Consider the following 22,732-nt stretch of genomic DNA (forward strand, 5'->3'; position numbering starts at 1 on the left):
ATTTTTCGTGTGTCTTTTAAGACTGTCATTTCGAACAAATAAAACACCACAAACCGAACATTTGAATTTTTTTTTTATATGACTCTTTAAATGCCTAGTTAAATTATCTTTCCGAGAGAAAACGGATAAACACTCGTTGCATTTAAACATTTTTAAAAATATAACGTCTGAATGGTAGTGTACAAGTTGACAGACTGACTTGTCCTGGGTCTTTGGTGATTATTATTATAAAAAAGACTCTTTTACCCTGGAAGGGGTAAACATCCCTGGTAGGGGTTGACACATGTAATCAAATGACCGTATCGTCCTTGGTCTGCACTGAGTATTACAAAAGACTCAGGGTGTTTACCGATTCTACTCACTTGTCTAAAGCGATCATTTTTTAAGACGAACAATATTATGTAGGTCAGTACGACTGTAACACGTTATACGCTTGTGTGTTAAAATGTTTGGTTTAACAATAGTCATTCAGCGGTGATCTTGTAGGTTAGGGTACAGTCGTCGGACAAAAGTATGTGTGTGTTTACGTTATATTAAACATTATACAAAAACAGGGTGAAGACTGAAAGGAGTGGTCATTTAGCGGCGACCTTGCAGGTAAACAGTCGGTGGACAAATTTTTGCGTTATATTATCATATACGTACAACATTATACACGAATATTTTTTAAATAATTACTTTCTGACGTACACATATTAATAGATTAATTGTATAATTGTATTGTGATAACGCAGGATAGGGTTGTGCTGTGTGGTCTGCCGGGGTGGAGTGGTGTCGGCATGGGTGGAGTGGCGGTGATGGTCTGCCGGGGTAGTGGGGGGGGTGGACAGCCGAACATTATACAAGAATATTTTTTAAATAATTACTTTCTGACGTACACATATTAATTGTATTGTGATAACGCGTGATAGGGTTGTGCTGTGTGGTATGGCGGGGGTGGAGTGGGGTCGGTCCGGGTGGAGTGGCGGTGGTGGCGGTCTGCCGGGTGGAGTGACGGTCTGCCGGGTGGAGTGACGGTCTGCCGGGGTGGAGTGGTGAACTGCCAGGTGGGGTGGTGGTGGTCGGTCCTGGTGGTGTGTGTGTGACGGTGGAGTGGTGGTGGTGGCGGTCGGTCCGGGTGGAGTGTGTGTGACGGTGGAGTGGTGGTGGTCGGTCCGGGTGGAGTGGTGGTCGGTCCGGGTGGAGTGGCGGTGGCGGTGGTTTGGGTGGAGTGACGGTCGGTACGGGTGGAGTATGTGTGGCGGTGGAGTTTGTGTGGAGTGGAGTGTCGCCTCTATGGACCCACTTACTACTCACGGACCCACGGATTATAATCATGTAGACCGTAATAATATTATAAACATATTTATTTTGAACATTTTCCCAGTAGCACGGCGTAGCCTCCGGAAAATGTTATTCCATAGAAGCAGCCACCACGCGCCCTTATTTATACCGCACTTGAAATAGGATCGTTTACAATCGCGCTTGGCTTCGGTTTTCATCTCGTCATCGTATTATATTGTATACACCCCAACTAACAATAATACTATGTATACGATCATAACTACTACACGTATTGATGAAGGATGCGAACCCATTTTGTTTGTATGCGCGTCCCTACACCACCACAGTGCGGTGTAATAATAGTGTACATTAATATTATATTGTTGAGTAATAATATCGTGTTATTGATTTCGTGTGTAGAAGCGAAACAATGCAGACGTGGCGTTAGGTAGGTATATAACACGGAAATATTATATTGTATAGGTATAGTGTATGTACGACGCTAAAGATTAAAATTAAAACACGCTAAAAGGCATTCTGCACTAGCCACACTATAATATATGACGTAAATGGAGGGATGGGAGAAGGGGTGGGCGAATGTTGTGTATTGTTAAACACGCACACTGCCGAGATTAAAAGAAATTCCAGTAAATTAAGTGATGTGCTGATAATTTTTACTTCGGTTGGAACCTTGTTTTAAATTTTCAATCCTTAACTATAAAAGTTGCCATTTTATACATTTTAAACTAGAAAATAATTGTTAAATTTTAAATTTGATAAACGTTGTTGAAATTCGAACTTATATATGCTTATAAAATAAAAATTGTGCCTATGTATTTTTAATATGTTTCAACTGTCATTGTAACAATATATTAGGAGCCTTGTATATATTTTCAAGCTTTTTAACTCAACGAATAAAATTGTATTGTTACTTACAAAAAAAAAAACTAAAAAAATTTTGAAAATGTTATGGTGTAGGTATATTCAATGCTAATTTAAACATTCAGTGAAAATTTTATGTATCTACGGTCATTCGTTTTAGAGTTACCTACGCCAAAAACAATAATCGATTTTATCAAAAACCGATTTTGCATAAAAATTCTCGTTTTTCCTTAATTTTTCTTTTGTTTTTATCGATCCGCTCAGAATCTAGTGGATGTCGCTCTGCTGTACAGTAGGTTACAAGTAGGTTACTATAGTGGTTGGTGTTAAATTTCAATTCAATGATATAATACCATTATAAAAGCTGTTATCGCTTATAAAAGCGAGTCTAAGTGGAGACGGTTTATTAACCTTGGAGATTTTAATATATTATATGCCTGTTTTATATTGCTATTATTATTACTGTAGACAGGAAGTTGGATTAATATTATTTATTTATTTGCATAATATTATCATATTTCAATATTTGTATATAATAATAAACCTGAGAAGTTTCAAGTACCCTCAAATTTTTAAATTATAACAAAATAACAAAATACATTATTCTTGGTTATTTAATGTTTAATTTCGTCCAAATTTGAACTTAAAATAACTATAAAAAATCTGTGTTTTTATTTTTATATTTTTGATTACATAATTAACTACGTACGTGGGACCTTGTTTTAAATTTTTAATCCTTAGTTATACAAGTTGAGCATCTTATACATTTTTAAAAACTAAATAATTTGTAAATTTTATGAACAAGTTTGAAGACTGATAAAAAAAAAAACGTGCATATGTATTTTTAATAATTGTTTAACTACTGTTGTAACAATATATCAGGAGTATTGCTATCAATTTTCAAGATTTTTGATTCAACGAATAACATTTTATCGACATTAATTGAAAAAGAAAACTAAAAATATTGAAAATGTCTGTAAACAGCTCAAAATGAGTATTAAACAATACAACTGTACCGCAAAGTCTCTAGCTCTTTTCAGCACAAGCTCCGCTTTTGAAAAGAGAACCAATGTATATTTAAATTTAATGTATCTTCTTGTACCTACCATAAAGGTATGTTACTAAAATTTTAAATTTGGTGTCAAATTAATTGGTACCTTCTATTACTATGAAAAAAAATATTTTTTGGAACTATATGTATAGAACACGAGTACTTCGGATTTGTCAATATGTCGTAATAAACTAATAATATTTTTTACACTGTTTATAATATTGTGTAATATCATTAAAAACAATATTTATTCAAGAACTGATATACACCGCTATACTTAATAAATTCAAACGCAATTTTTTTAATTTTATTCGTGAGGTCGAAAACAGTGTGCAGTCTGCTGTGGTAATTTTAACATTTTAGAAATTCAAAGTACCTACTTAAGTAAGGGTAGGTATTCGATATTGATCGTTTATGATGGCTCAATATGGGCAATTTTCTATGTGCTTGCAAGTTACGTAAAATTGTGTGTAGTAAGTACTAATTGATCATTAATGTGTGTGAAGTAAATAGTGAAGCACTCTCGCACGTTCACGCACATGTTAATAACGCACTACACCAATAATAATTACTTTGTTATTTCTTGTCTAAAAGTATCTTTTGAAATTTGTATTATTGAACCTATTTATCCCGTTAGATTTTTGAAAACAAATTTGAAAACGTCATGGAATTTACTTGAAAGTAAATTTTCTTACATCTTCAAATTACCTTTTCACTTCAGTTTTATTAAAATGTTTAAATTTTCAATTTTCAAAATTTAAATAATTTCCGAAGAATCTTATATTCAATTTTTAAGCCATTTTACTCTTAATTTCTTTTCGACACTTATTGAAAAAATAACTAAAATAAATTGAAAACGATCCAAGCAAAAACCGTCTAACATTTTAATAAATGTTCGTTTACCCGAATATTTTAAAAATGACTCAGAATTTTCAATTTCAACCTTCCTAACAGTATCAACTAGATACAATTTGCTAACAAAAAACTCCATCAAAGTCGATAATCAGCGCATTTTTTTAATAGAATTTCCAGAAACAAAAATAAAACACACATCATTGTAAAATCAATACATTCATCGGCTTAGAATTTAAAATCTAATTTTAAAAGGTTCTTCTAAACTCTTTGGCAGGAATGGACATCTGAATTACGTATTTAAAATGCAATAATTGTATTTTGCATTCAGTATTTACTGAGTATTTTCTGGTGTATTTTGTGTGTACTATTTGTATACTATGTTTACTCTGTGTAAAGTAAAGTGAGTTAGGTACCTATAGTTTTAATATCAAATAATAATATAATATAAGTATAAACCAAATACCTTTAATTTTTTACCCAACCATACCAAAACCTATTAGTATGGACACTTTTAAAACGCTTCAATATAAGATCATTCATATTTTGACAAGGTCGAAAGTTGCAGACCATAAATTTGAATTATTTGTTCTTTGAAAAGGGCAACAGTAAGTGTATTCAAACGACCGTTATACTTGCGTTTTAATAACATTATAATCTATATTTTATCATATTCATATTTATTTTATATTATGTTTATTTATTTAAAAAATGTATTAATTGTTATCTTTTATTTTGTATTTTTTATTTACTCATTAAAATCAAATGTATTTTGTAATTAGCATTTAAATACAATTTTAAAAATGTGTTGACCATTCGTGTGTGTATAATACATTGAATCAAATAAAAGTTTTTTAATGTGTTATATAGTTTTTGTTTCAAATAATTTTAATTCAAATTTAAACCACTGTAAAATGTACGTTTCTGTTCTAAAATACCTCGGAATACGACCATAAACATTTAAAATAAAAAGTGCACATACAAAATGTAGGTTGTATTTGTAGTAAATTAAATTTATGGAAATTTGAAATTCGAGTATAAAGTTTGATTTAAATATGAAAAACAAATTTCAAAATAAGTATTATATATAGATACGGTGTATATAATAATAATAGTGTACCTATTCAAATCACCATTCACGCTGAAACTCGTGTTTCGGTTATAGTAAAGCGAGGTCGATGTATCTATGATTTATTTTGTTATAATCAAATGTATGTAAACGCTTTGTTGAGGGCTTAAGGCCATCACAATATACATACACCGTTTATGAAACAAATTTGTGGTTTTTTCACATTTCTTGCAAACGTACTTACATAATAATATATTGTAGAAATGTAAAAAAATGAAATAAACCGTAATTTTGAATTGTTTATGTAATAGAAATGAATTCTAAAAAAAACAAACGGAAAAACAACATTTGACAACTAAGCTTACGAATTATTGTACGAATGATTTACCATATTTTATAAACACCTTAAAATAATAATATAGTTAAAATTGTTATTGCGATTAAGTTATCCAAAACAGAAAAATATGAAGCTTTAGATACAGCAGATAATATTATGTTATGTTATAACGTTCTCATTTCGTTGAAATAATAAGTACCTAGCGCATAGTCTGTTAAATGTCATATGAATAATTAATATTGTGTAATTATTATTAGCGATAGGCCACTAGCCAATACCACTTTTTACCAATTCCTGGAAATAAAACCGATGAATTTAAAAACAACATTTTTAGTCAAAACCATAAACCGTTATTAAAATAAACAAATATCCTATAAAACCGTTAATAATATAGGTATATATTAATTTTAAACATTATTGATGATTTATTTAATTGAACGATAAACGTAAAAAGGACACGATAAAATTAGATCTATTTTTAAAATTAAAATGTAAATAAAATATAAATAGTAATTGCTTATAAAATAATAATTTAAGAACAATTTTCCTGGGCTCAGTGAGCTCCCCACAATTTTCTCTCAGCGAGGATCTGTCATTTTTCTGATATTAATTTAAATAATAATAAAAAAAAATTAGTATTTAATGGAGTTAGCCTTACAAATTGAGATAACCATAGAAAGTTAAAAAACGCTTATTTAAAATTGATGCGGTCTCCAGGTCTAGTAGGAAAATTAGTACAGCAAAAATAGACAGTATTTTAGCATAACATTACTCGGTTAAAAATTAAATCAAATTTCAAAAATATTAAATTGATAATATGCTTCAAATTTAGGGCTTGCATTTCAAAAAAAAATTCCATTTTATGCTATTCACAATTAAAACGTTACAAAATGTTTGCGTTGATCGTTATTTGGAATTTAAACGTTATTCGACTTTTGCGTTTATTGTTATTTAGAATTAAAACGTTATCCAAGTTTTGAGTTTATTGTTATTTAGAATTAAAACGTTAAACAAGTTTTGCGTTTATCGTTATTTAAAATAGTATTAATACCTATTAAATTTAAAAATAATAACTAATGCGGGTAGGTAATGGCCCGGATTCGGAATATAATATAATCAATTCTTAGATTATTTGCATTAATTAAATGTTTCTACGAAACCATTAAACCTTTTAAATAAATACATTTTACAATATTTTGTTTTGCGTTATTTTTCGTTTGGATGATATTCTATAAATTACGTTTGCGTTATGTTTTGTTTAATTATATATTATATATTTTGTTAATCGTTATGTTTTGTTTTGCGGTATTTAATTATATTTGATTATCGTTTTCCGTTATACTAACGTTTACAAATTTCAATCGTTTAATGTCAAATATAACGTTGCATTGTTGGCTTCAATGGATGATTGGCAGACAACAGGTTAACATTTTAAAGTGTAAAGAAATATATTACCGTTTAATGCATTTATAGTAAAGGTAATAATAAATGTAGTTATTACATATTAGTACACCTTTTTTTTTTTTTTTTTTTTTTTTTTATTAAGGCGTTCCTAGCTGGAAAAGCTATTTAAGCCTATTGATAATATACATACAATTTTCTTTTTACATAAGTGCGATAATAGTATATTAGTATACCTATTTCATACACTAAATAATTTTACAAAATACATTTTTATTATCTTAAGACGAAAGAGAATAAAATGAAGAAGAAGAAGACAAAACTAATACATTTTTAATTTTTTATTTCATTTATATATATTACATTTATTTTAAGTGCATATAATTTTTTTTTTAGATGCAAAAGCGCATACATACCTATATATTTTGAGGTTTTTAAGTATTAAAGTCCTCAGCATTATATTATAAATATAAATGAATATAAAATAATAAATATAATAACTATTACCGCGATGCAGTCGCAGAAAATGCGTCTCTAAATAAATAATGACAGCCGGGCGATATCAATTTTCGCAAATTCGTAATAAATAATATGTACACCTAAGACTACGATTAAAATATAGGTGCATTTTAACAGTTATCATATTGTTGTTGAAGGTACGCAATGCATATAAGCACTGCACGCTGTTAAATTAAATATTCACCTTGTGTCCCTCTCGCCATTATTGTCCATTGTTTGTTACGTGCATTTAATTTTTTTTTCTTTATATAGGTATGCGCTTATAATGTGGATACGCTTTATATATTATTATGTATATAATATATATACATATATTGTTCGGCGAACATTACAGAACTCTGCCAGACACCCACATCAATAATTATTATTGTTAAAATACACATATAGGTAGGTACCTACTTCCGTTGTACCAGTACGACCAGTCACGACGTTAACCGTCCGAAAACGTAATAAAAAAAAAATTCACCGAGACACACGCACACACGCACACACACGCACACACACACACACACACACACACACACACACACACACACACACACGGTGCTCCACGATTGGGCATAACAAGTTTCCACCAAAAGTGTGTAAAGTACTTTACCCTTTTCCATTTGCAAATCATGCACAGCCGCTGCTGTGTGACCTGCCCGTTTCGACCGAAACAATTTTTGTGCATAATATAATTCGAATAGGATTGTGAGCAGTTCTCATAAATAGACATTATATAATGCGGTGTCCTAGAATGCTATGACTTATCCAACCATAGTCTTGAAACCATTCAAAATTAATTTCTTCGATTTATTATTTTTAAATTTAGAACAGAAAGACAGGTGCACGCAGAATATATACAAGGGGGCGTCCGCAGAGGGATTTTAATTTTAAAATGTAAAAATTTTTTTTTTAAACTTTTATTAAACTCATCATGAACGATAGAACTAAGAACATTGTTTTTATAGATTTATGGCATGCATAGTGTAAGGCCAAGTGCATCGTGTAAATTAAGTTTATACTTTTTTGGTAAAAAAAAAATGTAATGTTCATAGAATGCATAGAAGAGTTTGTGTTATTGGTGGCTTATTCTGATTTATGATTAATGCAATTGTGTTTGTATTTTTTGATTTCTTAAGAAATAAAAGACATAATTTAATTTTAAAATGGTTTGGTTGTTATTTCTTTATTTTATTAAACCTAGAAACATTTAATTTTATAAATAATCTAAAACTATCTGATAAGTGGTAACTGGTAAGTAATATTTTATGTATTTGTTAATTTAGATATAAATAATAATAGATATAAATTAACTAAAATTAATTCTATCATCTGTAAAATTAACTATCTACATAATTCATAAATAATTTTTACATACCCTACCTAGGAAAGATAACAAATCACACGCTATAGATTTACATACCTTATCATTAATTGGTTAGTGAAACGAAAAATTAAAATATCTTACCATCCCCCTCATAATAAACCCATTCAAATTTAACGATGTTCTGAGATTTTTAAATATGTGTACTCTAAAAAAAAGAAGCAAATACCTGAATTGAATGTTTTCATTAATAATATTAAATAATAGAATAGATTGTCCACGTATACATGAAAAACTCTATTTTATAATTAAAATTAAGGTGCCCGGTTCCAACGTCATTTTGTCCACAAAAATACACTCTACGGCAGGGGTCACTAATCATATCCAACAAGTGAACCACATTAAAAATTTTAGCTATCTGTTGATATAATACTACTATTTGTTTAGTTGTATTAATGTATTATTTATATTATTACATGAAGCTTATTGCTTAATAATAAATTGTATTCTAATTTGATGTCACCCATCAGCACACATTTCTTCGCTGGCTTGACCTATAATTATTTCTTGAGTTGCTAAAATACATTTCTAATTTACTACTTCATATTATATATTATAATTTACAATTTGTGGCTGTCTACCAGTGGTGGATCTGAAAGTTGTTTAAGGGGGGGGGGGGGTGAGTTGGAATACTGATGAGTGATATATAAAGTACAATGAAGACTCAACTGTAATTAAATCGTTAAAAAAAGCTCAAAGTGGGGGTCGACCACCACGTTGCCCCCCTCATTAATCCACCCCCTGCGCTCTACAGCATATATGACGGTATAGAATAATTTGATGAAGTTATCGAATAATTTAAAAATACAAGTAAATAAATGCTTTACTGAGAGTTTATTCATATTATAACGTGTTAGATGTTTTAAAAGTAAACTTTCTGAAATAATTAAAACATATTAATAATAATATGTCAGACATTATGCATTAGCATTGCATTTCTATTATATTTAACTATGGAAATAGAAGTATTAAGTTTTAAATTAATTTATAGTTTTTAATTTTGTACCAAATTTGTTACTTTCGAACTATTTAATTTTATTCTACATTCTACAGTTAAACTGTCGGTCCGAAGTCAGCTTTAATTATATAAGTTCGTATCAGTTTAATATTATATAATGTATACACATTTAAATAGTTAGTCATGGAGTTTGTTAATAGTGAAAAATAGAAGCCACTTATTATCTTTGAGGGCTACAAATTTCATATATAATTGGTTTTTCAACGCAACAATATACCTACAAGTGCTGTATGACGTCAATTTATGTTGATTGGCTGTTCAAAAGCTGTCCTAAGAACTATACTCAACTTTTCACAACAATAATACAAACAATTATAACACAAATTTTTTGGGAGACGACTCAGCAAACCTCCTCGTAATGTCTCCTGGGTATCGCTAATGGGCTGATATAAAGTGGTTATTGTTATGTGACCTCAACTTGATTTAGGGGTTGGGCCGCAATACACCAACACCGAATTGGTGTATCCTTGCAGATTATCTGTGTTGGATCATTTGATATAAAGGGTACCTAAATTAGTATGATTAGTAAGCCGAGTCCCAATTTAAAAAAAGGATGTTAGTAATCTGAATCCTCATCTTAAAAAATATGATGTAGGTAAACTGAATCCCCCATAAATCATGAGTACTTGAAGTGTCTTCATAGTTAATAACTAATAATTAATAATTATGTTATAAAATTGGTATATACATTTTTAATAATCTCTAAAATCATTAGCATTTTTAGTTATATTATTAAATCGTGGAAGCATATTAATTTAACATTTTTAGTATATGATATTAAACATATGCTTAGTCACCAGAATTGTGGACATAAATTCTTCAAAATAAGTGATTAAAAATGAACTATGTGCAATAAAATAAGAATTTAAAAACATTAAAATATGCAGCAATTAATGTAATCTCTCTCTTGGTTAAAAAATTTTTTTAAATAGTTCCACACCTTAAAAACATTTATGTTTTTCCACTTATATTTAAGATATTCAATACCTGTGTCGTCACAAAATATACTAAAAATAGAGAAAAACTACAAAGAAATATAAAATAAAACCATCGAAATTAGCAAATAATATTCATATTCTATGTTTGGAATTCTGTTTACAATGACATACATTTTATACCATGCCAAAATAATTAGCAATTGTTTTTGGTCTCGAAAGACTGTATACTTGTTACGTGCAATGAAAACGATGCTTTGAACCAATGAACGACTTTGACTTTATTTTTATTTTATTGGTTCACTTTAAATATTTAATTATGAAGTACATAACATACAAAAACTGTCATTGCGCAGAGAGCGCGATATGTTCGCTTCGCCATCCGTATAACTACTGATCAGTAGGGCAGAGGACTTGTAGCTCTAAAAAGTCACCAAATATGCATTTAAATATACAAAATATGCATTACAAATATGCACTTAAGTATAAAAAATATGCATTTTAATGTGGATATTTTTGAATAAAAAATAAGAATTTTTCTGTTGGTACTAATTATTTTGATGAAAAAATGTTATTTACAACTTTATTTAACAACTTAAAATTAATTATTTGATAATATAATTAATTAATAAGCCAACAAATTGCGGCATTAGATCGGCAAATCTCGAGAAATATCATCGATAATATCAACGTTATTTTGGATGTATAAATAAATAAATAAAAACGTTGAAGAAAAAATATTGGTAAACCTATAAATTATTTAAAATATGCATCTAAAAGTATAAAATGGAAAAAATTTGCACTAAAAACCAAAAAAAAAGCAAAATATGCCCTAAAAACCAAAAAAACGCAAAATATGCATTTATATGCACAATAAAATTTCAAAACTAGCTTTATGGTAGCATGAAACACATTTGTTTCGCACTCTGCTATTTTTGTGACTGTGCAAAAAAAATATGCAAATGCTAAAAGTCCTCTGCCCTACTGATCAGTGTGCTTAGGTGTTATCTAGGTGCATTATCGTAGGCACTCAAGATAGTCGCCGAGCATATCGAACACTACTAGTTTTCTACTGTGGATGATATAATATTAGAGTTTAAATTTGAAATTCAATGACTTCGGGTCAGAGAAAAATATAATTCGTATTTAATGCTTATAAAAAAAAATACCCCTCCCCTCCCTGACATAGGTCAAATACGCTCGTGCACCGGAAGATATAGTGTACCTATAAATCACGCGTTATTGGATTTTTCTTCGCTCTTATAATATTATACCGCAATTCCTTTCCCCGCGCTCCGGTGCCTATTTATTTTTTGTTCTTTTTTATTTCAATACAGGTGTAAGGCGTAGGCATGTCCTATACGTCATGTAGGCAGGTATTAGGTAGGTGGTTAGTGGTTACGGGTATGTATTATACGTATTATCCAAAACGTCGCGTCGTGAATATTATTAAATATTATGTACATATATGTATACTACATACACTTACATGCATATACGGCACAGACCCCACGCCAAATGGTCATTTACTTCTTTCGCGCATTCGGTCACAACATATAATATTACAATATAAATTACCAAAAAACTAATAAACTACATACACACGACCTTGTCATCGCCGCCCGACGCCGACGAGAGATGTTCAGATAATAATTATATTATCATCACACATAGGTACGTTACATTATCAGTTGAGCCAAGCGCGTACATTATAATATTGTATATTAATGTGTGTATATTATGCACCCACCTGTTATTATTTAATAATATGTACACGTTTAGAATGTTTAGATGTTAAACGTGCGTTCACATAAGAATTAGCAAGGAGGAACACTACTTTTCGTAGACTGCCATGTCGGAAGTTATAACCGAGCAAAGCAATGTAATCGAATACAATTATTAAAGGGTAACCACCCTTGGTTGTTCAATACTTATATTTTGCATATTTTTATACTTTAACAATAAAAGTTTCAAAGTAGGAAAGACATTTATTTTTTATGACCTTTAGGACACAAAGGTAAAATGCAGTTATGTCGCATATACTTACATACTTCGAACTATTTTATCTTTTATATTTGATCTAAGGTATGATTTTACTCATTTTAAAGCTGAAAAACACCGTTCAGTAGAAATGATACTACATGGTGTACATAATAACGTTTTTAACGCAATAACAATGTAATGAAACATTTCAGAAAAATAATTATTTTTGATAAATACAAGCATTTGTTGAATATTTTTTGGTTTTTCATCAATGTCGAGGTTCCTTATAATATATAATTTAAAGTGAACTCATTCATCGGGGAAAGGACTTACTAAATCATCTAAATATATGTATATCTTGAAGACATTTTGCCTGTTTTAGGATTTCTATGTTCAATTTTTTCAGTACCTAATACAAGATAAACGGATAGGGAAATCTGGGTAAGACGAGGACTAAAGGTGAGATGGGACATCGTTGTATCTCGGAAACTATTGAGTTTTTGGGAAAAATCTTTTAACAAAGATGGAGTATGTTGATCACACTTTAATAATACTATTTGATATTAACAAATAGTTTAAGTTTACGGGTGCTTTGAATTTAACGGCAATATGCTATGTAATATTTTGCAAACATCAAATAATAATGAATAAGTTATTAAATAATTATACTCTTGTACGACTTTTAATGGCTAGTCTTGTTAGATTTCGATTAATGCGACTTTGGTAGAGTTTATCCTTATTTTAAGAATAATAGACACGTTAAATTAAAATATTACTATTTGGGGTAAACGGGAAAAATACAATGGAGCAAGATGATTGATGAACCATGTCACATATTATGTTACTATTGTTTTTTTTAAATTTAAAATTAGGCTTTACGTTTATCCTGTTGTATTCATATACTTAGTATACTAAAGTAAATGTTTTATAAGCAAATATAACTATAGCTATTATCATTTAGACATAAATATTATAAACCTAATACTATAAGTTATAACTATCATTTTGCCTCGCATTTTCCTGATAAAATGTTAATGTACATCAATTGTATGTATTCAATGTATTTATACAATAAATAAAAACAAAGATTTTAAGACTGAATAGCATATTTTAATCCCCCATATGATATTAAATTAATTGTATTTGTTATGAATAAGAACCTATATCCCATCTTACCTCAGCTATGGTCCACGATGGGACAAAAATCAATTTTTATGTTTACTCAAAATGTGTGTATAATTAATGAAAATATAACAAAACTGATTAGAAATGTAGTAACTACCTAGACATAATTTTACACAATAAATGATTTTTGTTTTTTTCAATAAAACAAAGTATGAACCCTCTTAAATACAAATAAAGTTAGGTGTCCCATCTTACCCAGGTTTCCCTTACTTTTTTCAAATAACTGGCCATACTGTCATATTATGCTATTTTTATATTTTCTAGCTCATTTTTAAGCTCTATCTAAAATAACAAAATATGTAGTTGTCTTACAATTTTCAAAAGAAATTCAAATTGCCAGATCTGAATAACGTATGTATTCTTCATCTGTATGAAGGTAATTTACATAAGTAATTAATGACTGATTAATGTCTATGATTGTACTCAAATAATTTTTAATTGATTATAGTTTATTACTGCATTTATTAAATCAATTAAGAATATCAGTATATCATTAAAAAATAATGACAAGAATGAAATTTTCAAGGTATTAATTTATTAATTATTTTAATTATACCTTTGGCTTCGCAATGTTTCTATAACATCTTGATACATTTTTTTCTAGAGTTACAAAATTGGCTCACAAAGAGTCAACATATTATATTTTATAAAATTATACCATTTGTAGGCAATGATAATACAAACATTTGATGAAAATTTTAAATATTTAAGGTTCTTCGTTTATTATTTACAATCAAAAAAGAAAATTGTTTGATGAGAAATTTTTATTTTTTGTGTGATGATTAGCTTTTGTCAACATTTAAACTTCAGACTAGATTATAAAGGATATTTGTATAATAATAATTATATAATTATTTTATATAATTACACTTTCTTGATGGGATATGAACAAAGATAGTCATAAAGAACTTGGTATATTGATTTTAACAGATATTTATTTAAAAAAAAGACAGAACCTATAACAATTTTCACATTAAATAAATTAAAATCTATTGGTACAGTACAAGAAATAAGAACTAGATTATCAAATTTTTTCAAGGGAAATTTAAAAACAAATGATCTTGATGATACATTAGATGCGATTGAAAAGTAAAGTATAACAAACATTTATATTATAATGGTATTTAAAAGGTCTGTTTGAGGTTAGGTATAAGAATATTATTCACCGGTGGAGGAACAATATTATAGACTCAAGGTACAGTTCCTACGTAATTTATTATTCGCCAAAAGTTCACGAAACGACAGCGTATAGAAAGTGACTCAAACGTCTAAAATATGGTCGAAAATCGCTGCACATCGCGTGTTACACATTTAATAGACGTCAATATATTGTATAGGTATTATACGCATGTAATATGTATTATTATATTATATCAGTACACTGACTTCTGTCAACCCTCCGATATATTATGTGCCTTTTGTTTCGGCACTCTCAACCCTATTTTTAATTGCGGATTTTATACGATTCTACCCCTCGCCACAATCGAAATTCACTTCAACAAATTTATTATTTTTAATGGTCCTATTATTAACATAATAACAGTTTGGTGGTCTTCATATAGCTGGTGTTTCCGTACAGGGCATAGGTAATAATAGTATAATATTCATGAACTCCACGTCAATTAAAAGTACTGTCGTATACGCCACGCAAAGGCTTGAAAGTATATAACAGATATATTTCGGTTTCCGATTCCCAAATCGTCAAACGAGTAAATATCGACACCTGGGGTAAAAAGCTTATTTAAATTCTCATTTTGGAGTACTGCACAAAATGATAATTGAACAACGTTCCACAATATGTATACTCTATAACTCTAAGGTCGCTTATCACTCTCAAACAACTGATCACGATAACGAGTAGGTACTGCATGTTCGAGGGCGAGATCTCTTTAGCCTAGACAAAGTCTTACTCTTTCTCGACTGACCACGATAACGAGTACTGGAAGAGAAAGTGGGTATTACAGTGTCTTGCTAGCTCATTCTGCGCACCCATGTCGACTTCTCACTGCATGCCTATTACAGATTGAATTAGCTCATACTCTGTCTACGCCTCTTCAATCATTTCTCGTCGAGCTTTTATCTCAACTGGATCGACATTTGAAGATTGTTAGCTATCCCAAAAGCGTGTTATCGACGCTTTTAATTGCCCTATTCTGACGTCCGTATTTTCAACTCTCTCCATTTCGGTGTTGCGAGGTATAGCTATACAAATGCAGAGGGTAAGTAGTAAGTACTATATTTAAAACTCAGATAGAAACTACAAATAATCTAAATACTTTGGATAAAAAATAAGACCCTTATTGCCTTACAGATTGTTAGTTTTCACTGGTATCCATACACCACGCACCAGTTAGTGGTCTGCTGTACGTACTGTATTCACACTCACCACACTTTTCAATTTATTATACCATGAGTTTTTTTTTACACTACGAAAATATATTTTAATATATTAAACGATTTATTCCGATATATTTTACTTGAACATCTTCAAACTGATATTCAACGACTTATCGATATATTTTGATTTTTGAGGTTGACGGTCGTGGTACTTTTTTCGCAACCATCAATTCGCAACTTTTACGCGTTGAGAATTTTCTCTTTTTTTTATTACTACTGATACGCAGATCATGGACAAAGGACCAAACGTTAAGGCAAGACACGATTGATGGTTATAATTTATTTATTTAATTTACAATAACACATTTTTATTTCAGCGTGTGGCACGTTTCGGTTCGCCACTACAATGAAGGCCGCGGTTATTGAGCAACTAACTTTTACGAACGGACAGTGATCGTCACCTATCTTACACACAATTAAAGATAAGCTGATCGGTTTGTACCGTGAGCAATTATTATTTTATCTAGCGTTAATCAACCCAAACACAGCCCACCTTGAAAAATTCATTTTTAATTTACATATCTAGTGGTTTTCTTAGAACTTTAGGTCCTCTGCCTTAAACATCACAAACCTATGTTTATGTTTTCTTTTAAACAAAAATAATATGGGTACAGTGTGATTTATAAGCCCTAACGTTGTTAACATGACGGAAAATATTACGCGAGTCGCGAAAGTATAGTAAAAAGCGCAAAATGTTGTTAGTTTTAAATAATTACACTTTTTATAAAGATTGCATTACATTACTACGCTGGTCTGACCTATCTTAATAACTAGGTAGTTGCTAAAAATACTCCCAACTAAATTACATAATATATATTAAATAGTATTATATTGACGACTGTCTACAATATATGACAGAATGATACTATGATGCACCCTGTCGTGGGTTTTTAATTTTATTAAGTCAACAATAAATTATGTACTACCATGAAACATGTTTGATAATGGACGTTACTCAAATACCTCTAGTCATTGACTAATGCTTTCGATCTTCGATTAATTATTCGATTTTGATTGCGTTATTATTTTAAAAAGTGATACAACAAAATAAACTGGCTTGAAATCCTAGTGTACAGTAAATACATTTTAATAAACCGTTAATAGAATAGATTATAGTTACCACGTTATTGTACGAAAAACAAATACTAGTTGGTTAAGATTATTTTCAGTATTTTCAATATATTTCATATTTTAAGTCAGTAGGTACTGACAGTCAGACTTCGTTAATTTTCATTCGATTTAACTAATATTCAGCAGGATACGAGAAATCCACGTGTCGAAAGTAACGTTAACGGCGTGATTGAAAAATGAAGAATGAACGTTTCTATATGTAGCCAAAGAACGCCCGTAAGCAAAAGACAGTATCAGTGTGGCAAGTGCATACAATTTAGTAAATTAACAAATTCGGTCAACCAAAGCTCGGTAAGTTAACTAATGTTCGTAACTAGTTTAAATAAAGTTATCCAATAAAATAAGTTATCTAAGTTAATACTTCCCAATACTTATTAAGGGATGATCCCATGAGTACTGCACTCGCAGTAACAGGCATTGCCTATGGACCACGTGGGTGGGCATGGTACTCGGGCTGGATAGTTTGATAACCAACATAAGGGATTTACAGGGCAACAGCAACCAAAGGGTAGCCACGTAAAAACAAAGTACAACGAATTTCGGCAATTTCGGGAAGCACCAAAACCCCGGGAGAGGTGGGACCAGAATTTCCATGGGCCGTTTGGGGAACACGTCGTGCACTTTTCGTAAACGCTGGAAACACCCATGTAGTTTATCGGGACAAGCAGGTTTCGCGTCGAAGAGAACGTGACGGTGGGCGACCGCACTAAATACCCGCATAACGATTCCGGAGAAATAAAGTCGACGAAACACACACGGGGAAATTCCCATATGACTCAGACGTAGAAAACCTAGTCAAAATTTCCCGGGTTTTCCCATAACCAATATGTGGGTTTCAACACTGCACCAGGGGGAAAACTGACAGATTAACGAAACCAAGGGAAAACCAGCGGTACCAGTGATCGGGGTTTCCCCACCCGACCTGGAAATACGTACGACATTCACACAACACGTTTCGTATTTCATTAGGTAAAGCTACAATGACTACACAAAGCCAACAAACGCTAAAGACACCCAGTGGAGTGCACCCAATTGGAATCCAACCCACTAGGGTGAGTAACGATGGCGATTTGCAGCTGACCACAGGGGACCACCGGCCGCACCACCAGACAGTCGCCGACGTGGTTCAATTGACAATGGATCAAGTGGTGGTGAACCTCCTTAATGCACGCCTGCTCGCTGGTCGGGCATCGGGTATCCCCACGTTGGATATGCTGATGACCACTTGGGGACTATGTGGCCAACGACCTCAGCAGACAGATAGAGGCACACAGACCGACTCCGGACCCACGCCAAGTGTGAAGGCTCAGACCAGGGTGACGCAACAAGACGACGGAAGGGCACTAGTACGGTGGGCGGTGTCAGCAACCCCGATCACGGTCCTGAACCACCCACTGCTACAGATTGCACTGGACCGAGGTATAGTGGTAACACCTCCTAAACCACAATCGAAACCAGCACGGACTCGAGGGGTGAGGACCAAGGCCAGCCTCAAGAAGGAGCCACAGGTACGCACGGATCCACCAGTAGCGGATCTGATCACGTGGGACGAGGATCAGGAGGACGTGCTACGGATCACCCAGGACGAACTACCCGGCGTCGATATGTTGACGGGCGGCTGCGTGGACTTTCCGGAAGACAACGGAGACGGCCTGTACGTACAATGACGTCCAACACCACGCTACCGTGTCAAACTTTTGTCATATTTTATAGAACGGACAGTTGTTCTCAGAATTAATGTATGTTATTATCGTATTATGAGAATGCATATTACTAATATTACATATAGTTATTTAAAAAACATGTATATTATAATATATTATATTTTGTGATTTATGTTTTTAATATTGTATGGATAAGCTTGGAAAATGTACAATAGTCGTACGCACTAATGTCTAGTGCAGTAATGCACTACACAGTGAGTTGTGGTTGTGTTGGTTTGTTCATTGTTGATGTATGTGTGACTGGTATTGTTCAATTTAATTGCAGTAGGTACATATCAAATATCAATGTACAATAGGCCAAACAAAACGCATGCGATTATCCAATAGGGAAGAGGATATGTAGTATGTACTGAACGTTTTGTTATGTGATTAGCACATTCTCATATAAATACGTAGTTTTTGTTGAAAAATAAAATCAATAAACATACATAGAAGAGAGTTCCTGTGTCATGCGTGATTAGGAAATGTAGGAAATATATTTTTGATTTTTTTGTAACAAATTGAAAAAAAAAGAAAATTCATCTGATACAATAATAGTATTAATTACACTAATTAAACAATACAAAAAATCGAAAATCCATTTCCTACATAATCTAGAAAAGAGAATAAGGAATTCAAATATGTTTTCAAAATTAAAATCAGGATTTTGGTACTGGGTGAATTTTTTTCTCGCTTTTTGGGACTTTTATTCTGAAACTTTTTTGATCTCAAAATATAGTGTCACGTGACTATGTATGTACGTTTTCTGATTTTCAAGATTAGCTGTAGTTTATCTTTAATTACATAAAGCGTTTGGGGAACTCGTGCACACTAGTGATGACGCAACCAGACCCCCACGACCCCTCGGATCAAACTTATAAAGGGGCTAAATAAGATAATTTTTTTTTATTTATATAATTTAGAATAATACAATTGTACACAAACTGTTATTAGCAACAAAAATAATAATTTTGTGATAGTTCCGCGTTATGATAACAAAATTTATGATTATTGATTATAGGTAGAAATAGTGTGAAAAAGAAAAAATATTTCGTAATTTTCGTGTCCCGTTGTCCCGACAAAAGTTATGTGGGACGCATTTTGTCCCGTTTTTCAAGTCCGTATTAACCCCGTTAGTATGACTTCGCACATAATAATGTATAACATTACGCAAGGGGAAGCTACTATTTTTTTTTTTTTGCGTACCCTAAATATTTTGTTTCACTTGGACGGGGAAATGGCACAAACTAATGCCCAAAATAATTTTTATTAAAATATGGATTTAAATAGTTGTCATTGATATACGGCTCCCAAAGGCGTTGCATTTGTTTTACACGGTGAATATAACACCTGTAATGAATATAACACATGAAATATGGCGGACCCACGTGTACACTCACACGCACGTGAATACTTAAAGAAAATAGTGGGTGTACCGATATTCGAATAATTTCGGGTTTTTGAAGTAGCCAAAAAAAAGGGGACTACCGAAATGGGAGTTTGATATATAATTTGGTTGCATGCATGCTTGCATGCTTAGAAAGAACACGCGTGGTGCGCTATATAATTCACAAAAATGAAAATACATATTATTGCGATGCCATTGTCTAGTTATTTCCGTTAAAACTCTTGAAATATTAAAATTTTAACGACACGTATGGATCGGTTACAATACATTTTATTATAGTTTAGTGTATACAACTAAGTTTTGAAATTACAATGGTTACTCGAAATCCATATCGTCGACACTAGGTTTTTGACCAAAAGTTTTTAATAACGATGAGGCTACGTGTGTCATGGAATAGCAGTACAACAATAGTGCTGCCGTGCCAACTACTTACTAAGCAGTAACCACAATTATTTTGATAAAATTAAGATTTTGGTGTCTATAGAAAGATGAACTCATTAAAAATCAAATAATCTATGCTATAAATTAGACGTCGAGTGGCCACAATAGGTATATTGGATGTGTTAAAAATATGAATTCAATGATATAAAATCATTGTATACGAAAAACGATTCTGAGCGAAGACCTGTTCTATATTTAAGAATATTTTATTATTTTATTACGATTGAAGTGATTTGTTTTAGATAGGTACTATACAATATCTCATTCATAAATAGCTCAAAAAAAAAAAATTTAAATGTATTGAAAATTTGATCATAATTAGAAAATTGTCATAGTAAAATATAATTTATAATTTAATTTAAATTTTACTTTATTTACTATATTTAATATGCTTTATATTTATTAATACAAAAATCAGTAAATCCCATCTAAGAAATCAAAAGTGATATCAAAATCAAAATATTTTTTTTAATGTTATTAAAAATTCATATTTAAATCGAAAAAAAAATGTAATCAATAAATTATGGCAAAATAAAAATAACCTTATAATTTGTTTTAATAAGTATACAAATTTATTTATAATTTAAAAAAAAATAATTTAAAATTTAAAATTAAGCAATATTATAATTATATAATGGATAGGCTTATAATATTGTTTATATATGTAGCATTATAGCCATGTAAGTAAAAATAATTAATTAATATTTTGTTTTCTTAGGCTTGTTGATAGACGAGAGGTTTCTCGTACATATAGTTAGAAATCAAAATCAAAATCGTTAAAATGATAAATTGATACTTTAAATTGAAAAAAAAAGAAAAATGATTATCAAAATCTAATTCAAAAATTGAAAATCATAATACATTTAAATCGATATTTTCCATCAATATAAAAATCATAAAATGACAAAACCAATATACTATATTATTACATTTAAATTAGAAAAAATAAATATCGATAAGAAAAATTGATATTAAAATCAAAAAAATTAATTTTTATTTCAAGCCTTGTATTACTAATAATTAGTTAATACCACCTTTATACTTATATAGATACACTTAATGTTATACTCTATTATAATACGGATAGTGCCTATACTAATTCGATGAACATTGGTATTATTTTATTAAAATGTATTAATAATTATTATATTCACTAATTTTATTGAAATCCTTCAAAATTCCAAGGACAGCTTATTAATTTTGCTCATTAACTGTGTGTGTACAAAAATGTATTTACATAATATATTGGATAGATATATTATTGATAAATAATTTGAGGAGTTAAATAAGGGCGTCACTTTCTTGATATATTATACTTTTAAATACTTACAATAAGTAATTTTAATTTTTGCAACAACAAAGAATTTGAGTTAACTGCGATGGGTTACAGAAAGACTCAATTTATGCGGTTATATGTGAATAATACCTAAATATACATCAGTCATGATGTTTTCTATACACTGATTATAAATAATATTTTTATTAACCCAGTAATGAATGCGTATATCGTATGACTTACGCCTAGAACGTTTAATTAGTGTAAAATATAAAAAAATTAATCGTTTCGTCTACTTTGAGTTTAAAGACGAAAAGTTGCATTAATTAAAGTTTCGTGCGTGGGTAGGTAACTATTATTATAAGTATAATACATGATTTAATTGTGTTCAACCAATTATTATATTATTATTATTTTGTGCGGTCTCGGAGTGTTTATTATTGTTGTGCAACTCGTAAAAACACTACTCGAGGAGCTTTTTATCGAGAAAATAACATTATAATATTATATTG

The 22,732-nt window shown here is 30.7% G+C and overlaps 1 protein-coding gene across 2 annotated transcripts; it reads left to right on the forward strand.

The window, feature by feature from the left end:
• The first annotated feature begins 16,579 nt into the window (after window positions 1-16,579).
• Window positions 16,580-19,085, forward strand: LOC132937810 (uncharacterized). 2 transcript variants are annotated; one of them, XM_061004403.1, is made up of 3 exons: window positions 16,580-16,704; window positions 17,519-17,683; window positions 18,362-19,085. In XM_061004403.1, the coding sequence occupies exon 3, from the start codon at window positions 18,373-18,375 to the stop codon at window positions 19,057-19,059; it is 687 nt and encodes a 228-aa protein (XP_060860386.1). In that variant the 5' UTR covers window positions 16,580-16,704; window positions 17,519-17,683; window positions 18,362-18,372; the 3' UTR covers window positions 19,060-19,085. The 2 variants fall into 2 exon arrangements, with proteins under 2 accessions (XP_060860386.1, XP_060860387.1); XM_061004404.1 differs by lacking the exon at window positions 16,580-16,704 and having other exon boundaries at window positions 17,585-17,697.
• Window positions 19,086-22,732: the final 3,647 nt, after the last annotated feature.

Source organism: Metopolophium dirhodum, chromosome 1 (assembly GCF_019925205.1).
Source record: "Metopolophium dirhodum isolate CAU chromosome 1, ASM1992520v1, whole genome shotgun sequence".
Lineage (NCBI taxonomy): Eukaryota > Metazoa > Arthropoda > Insecta > Hemiptera > Aphididae > Metopolophium > Metopolophium dirhodum.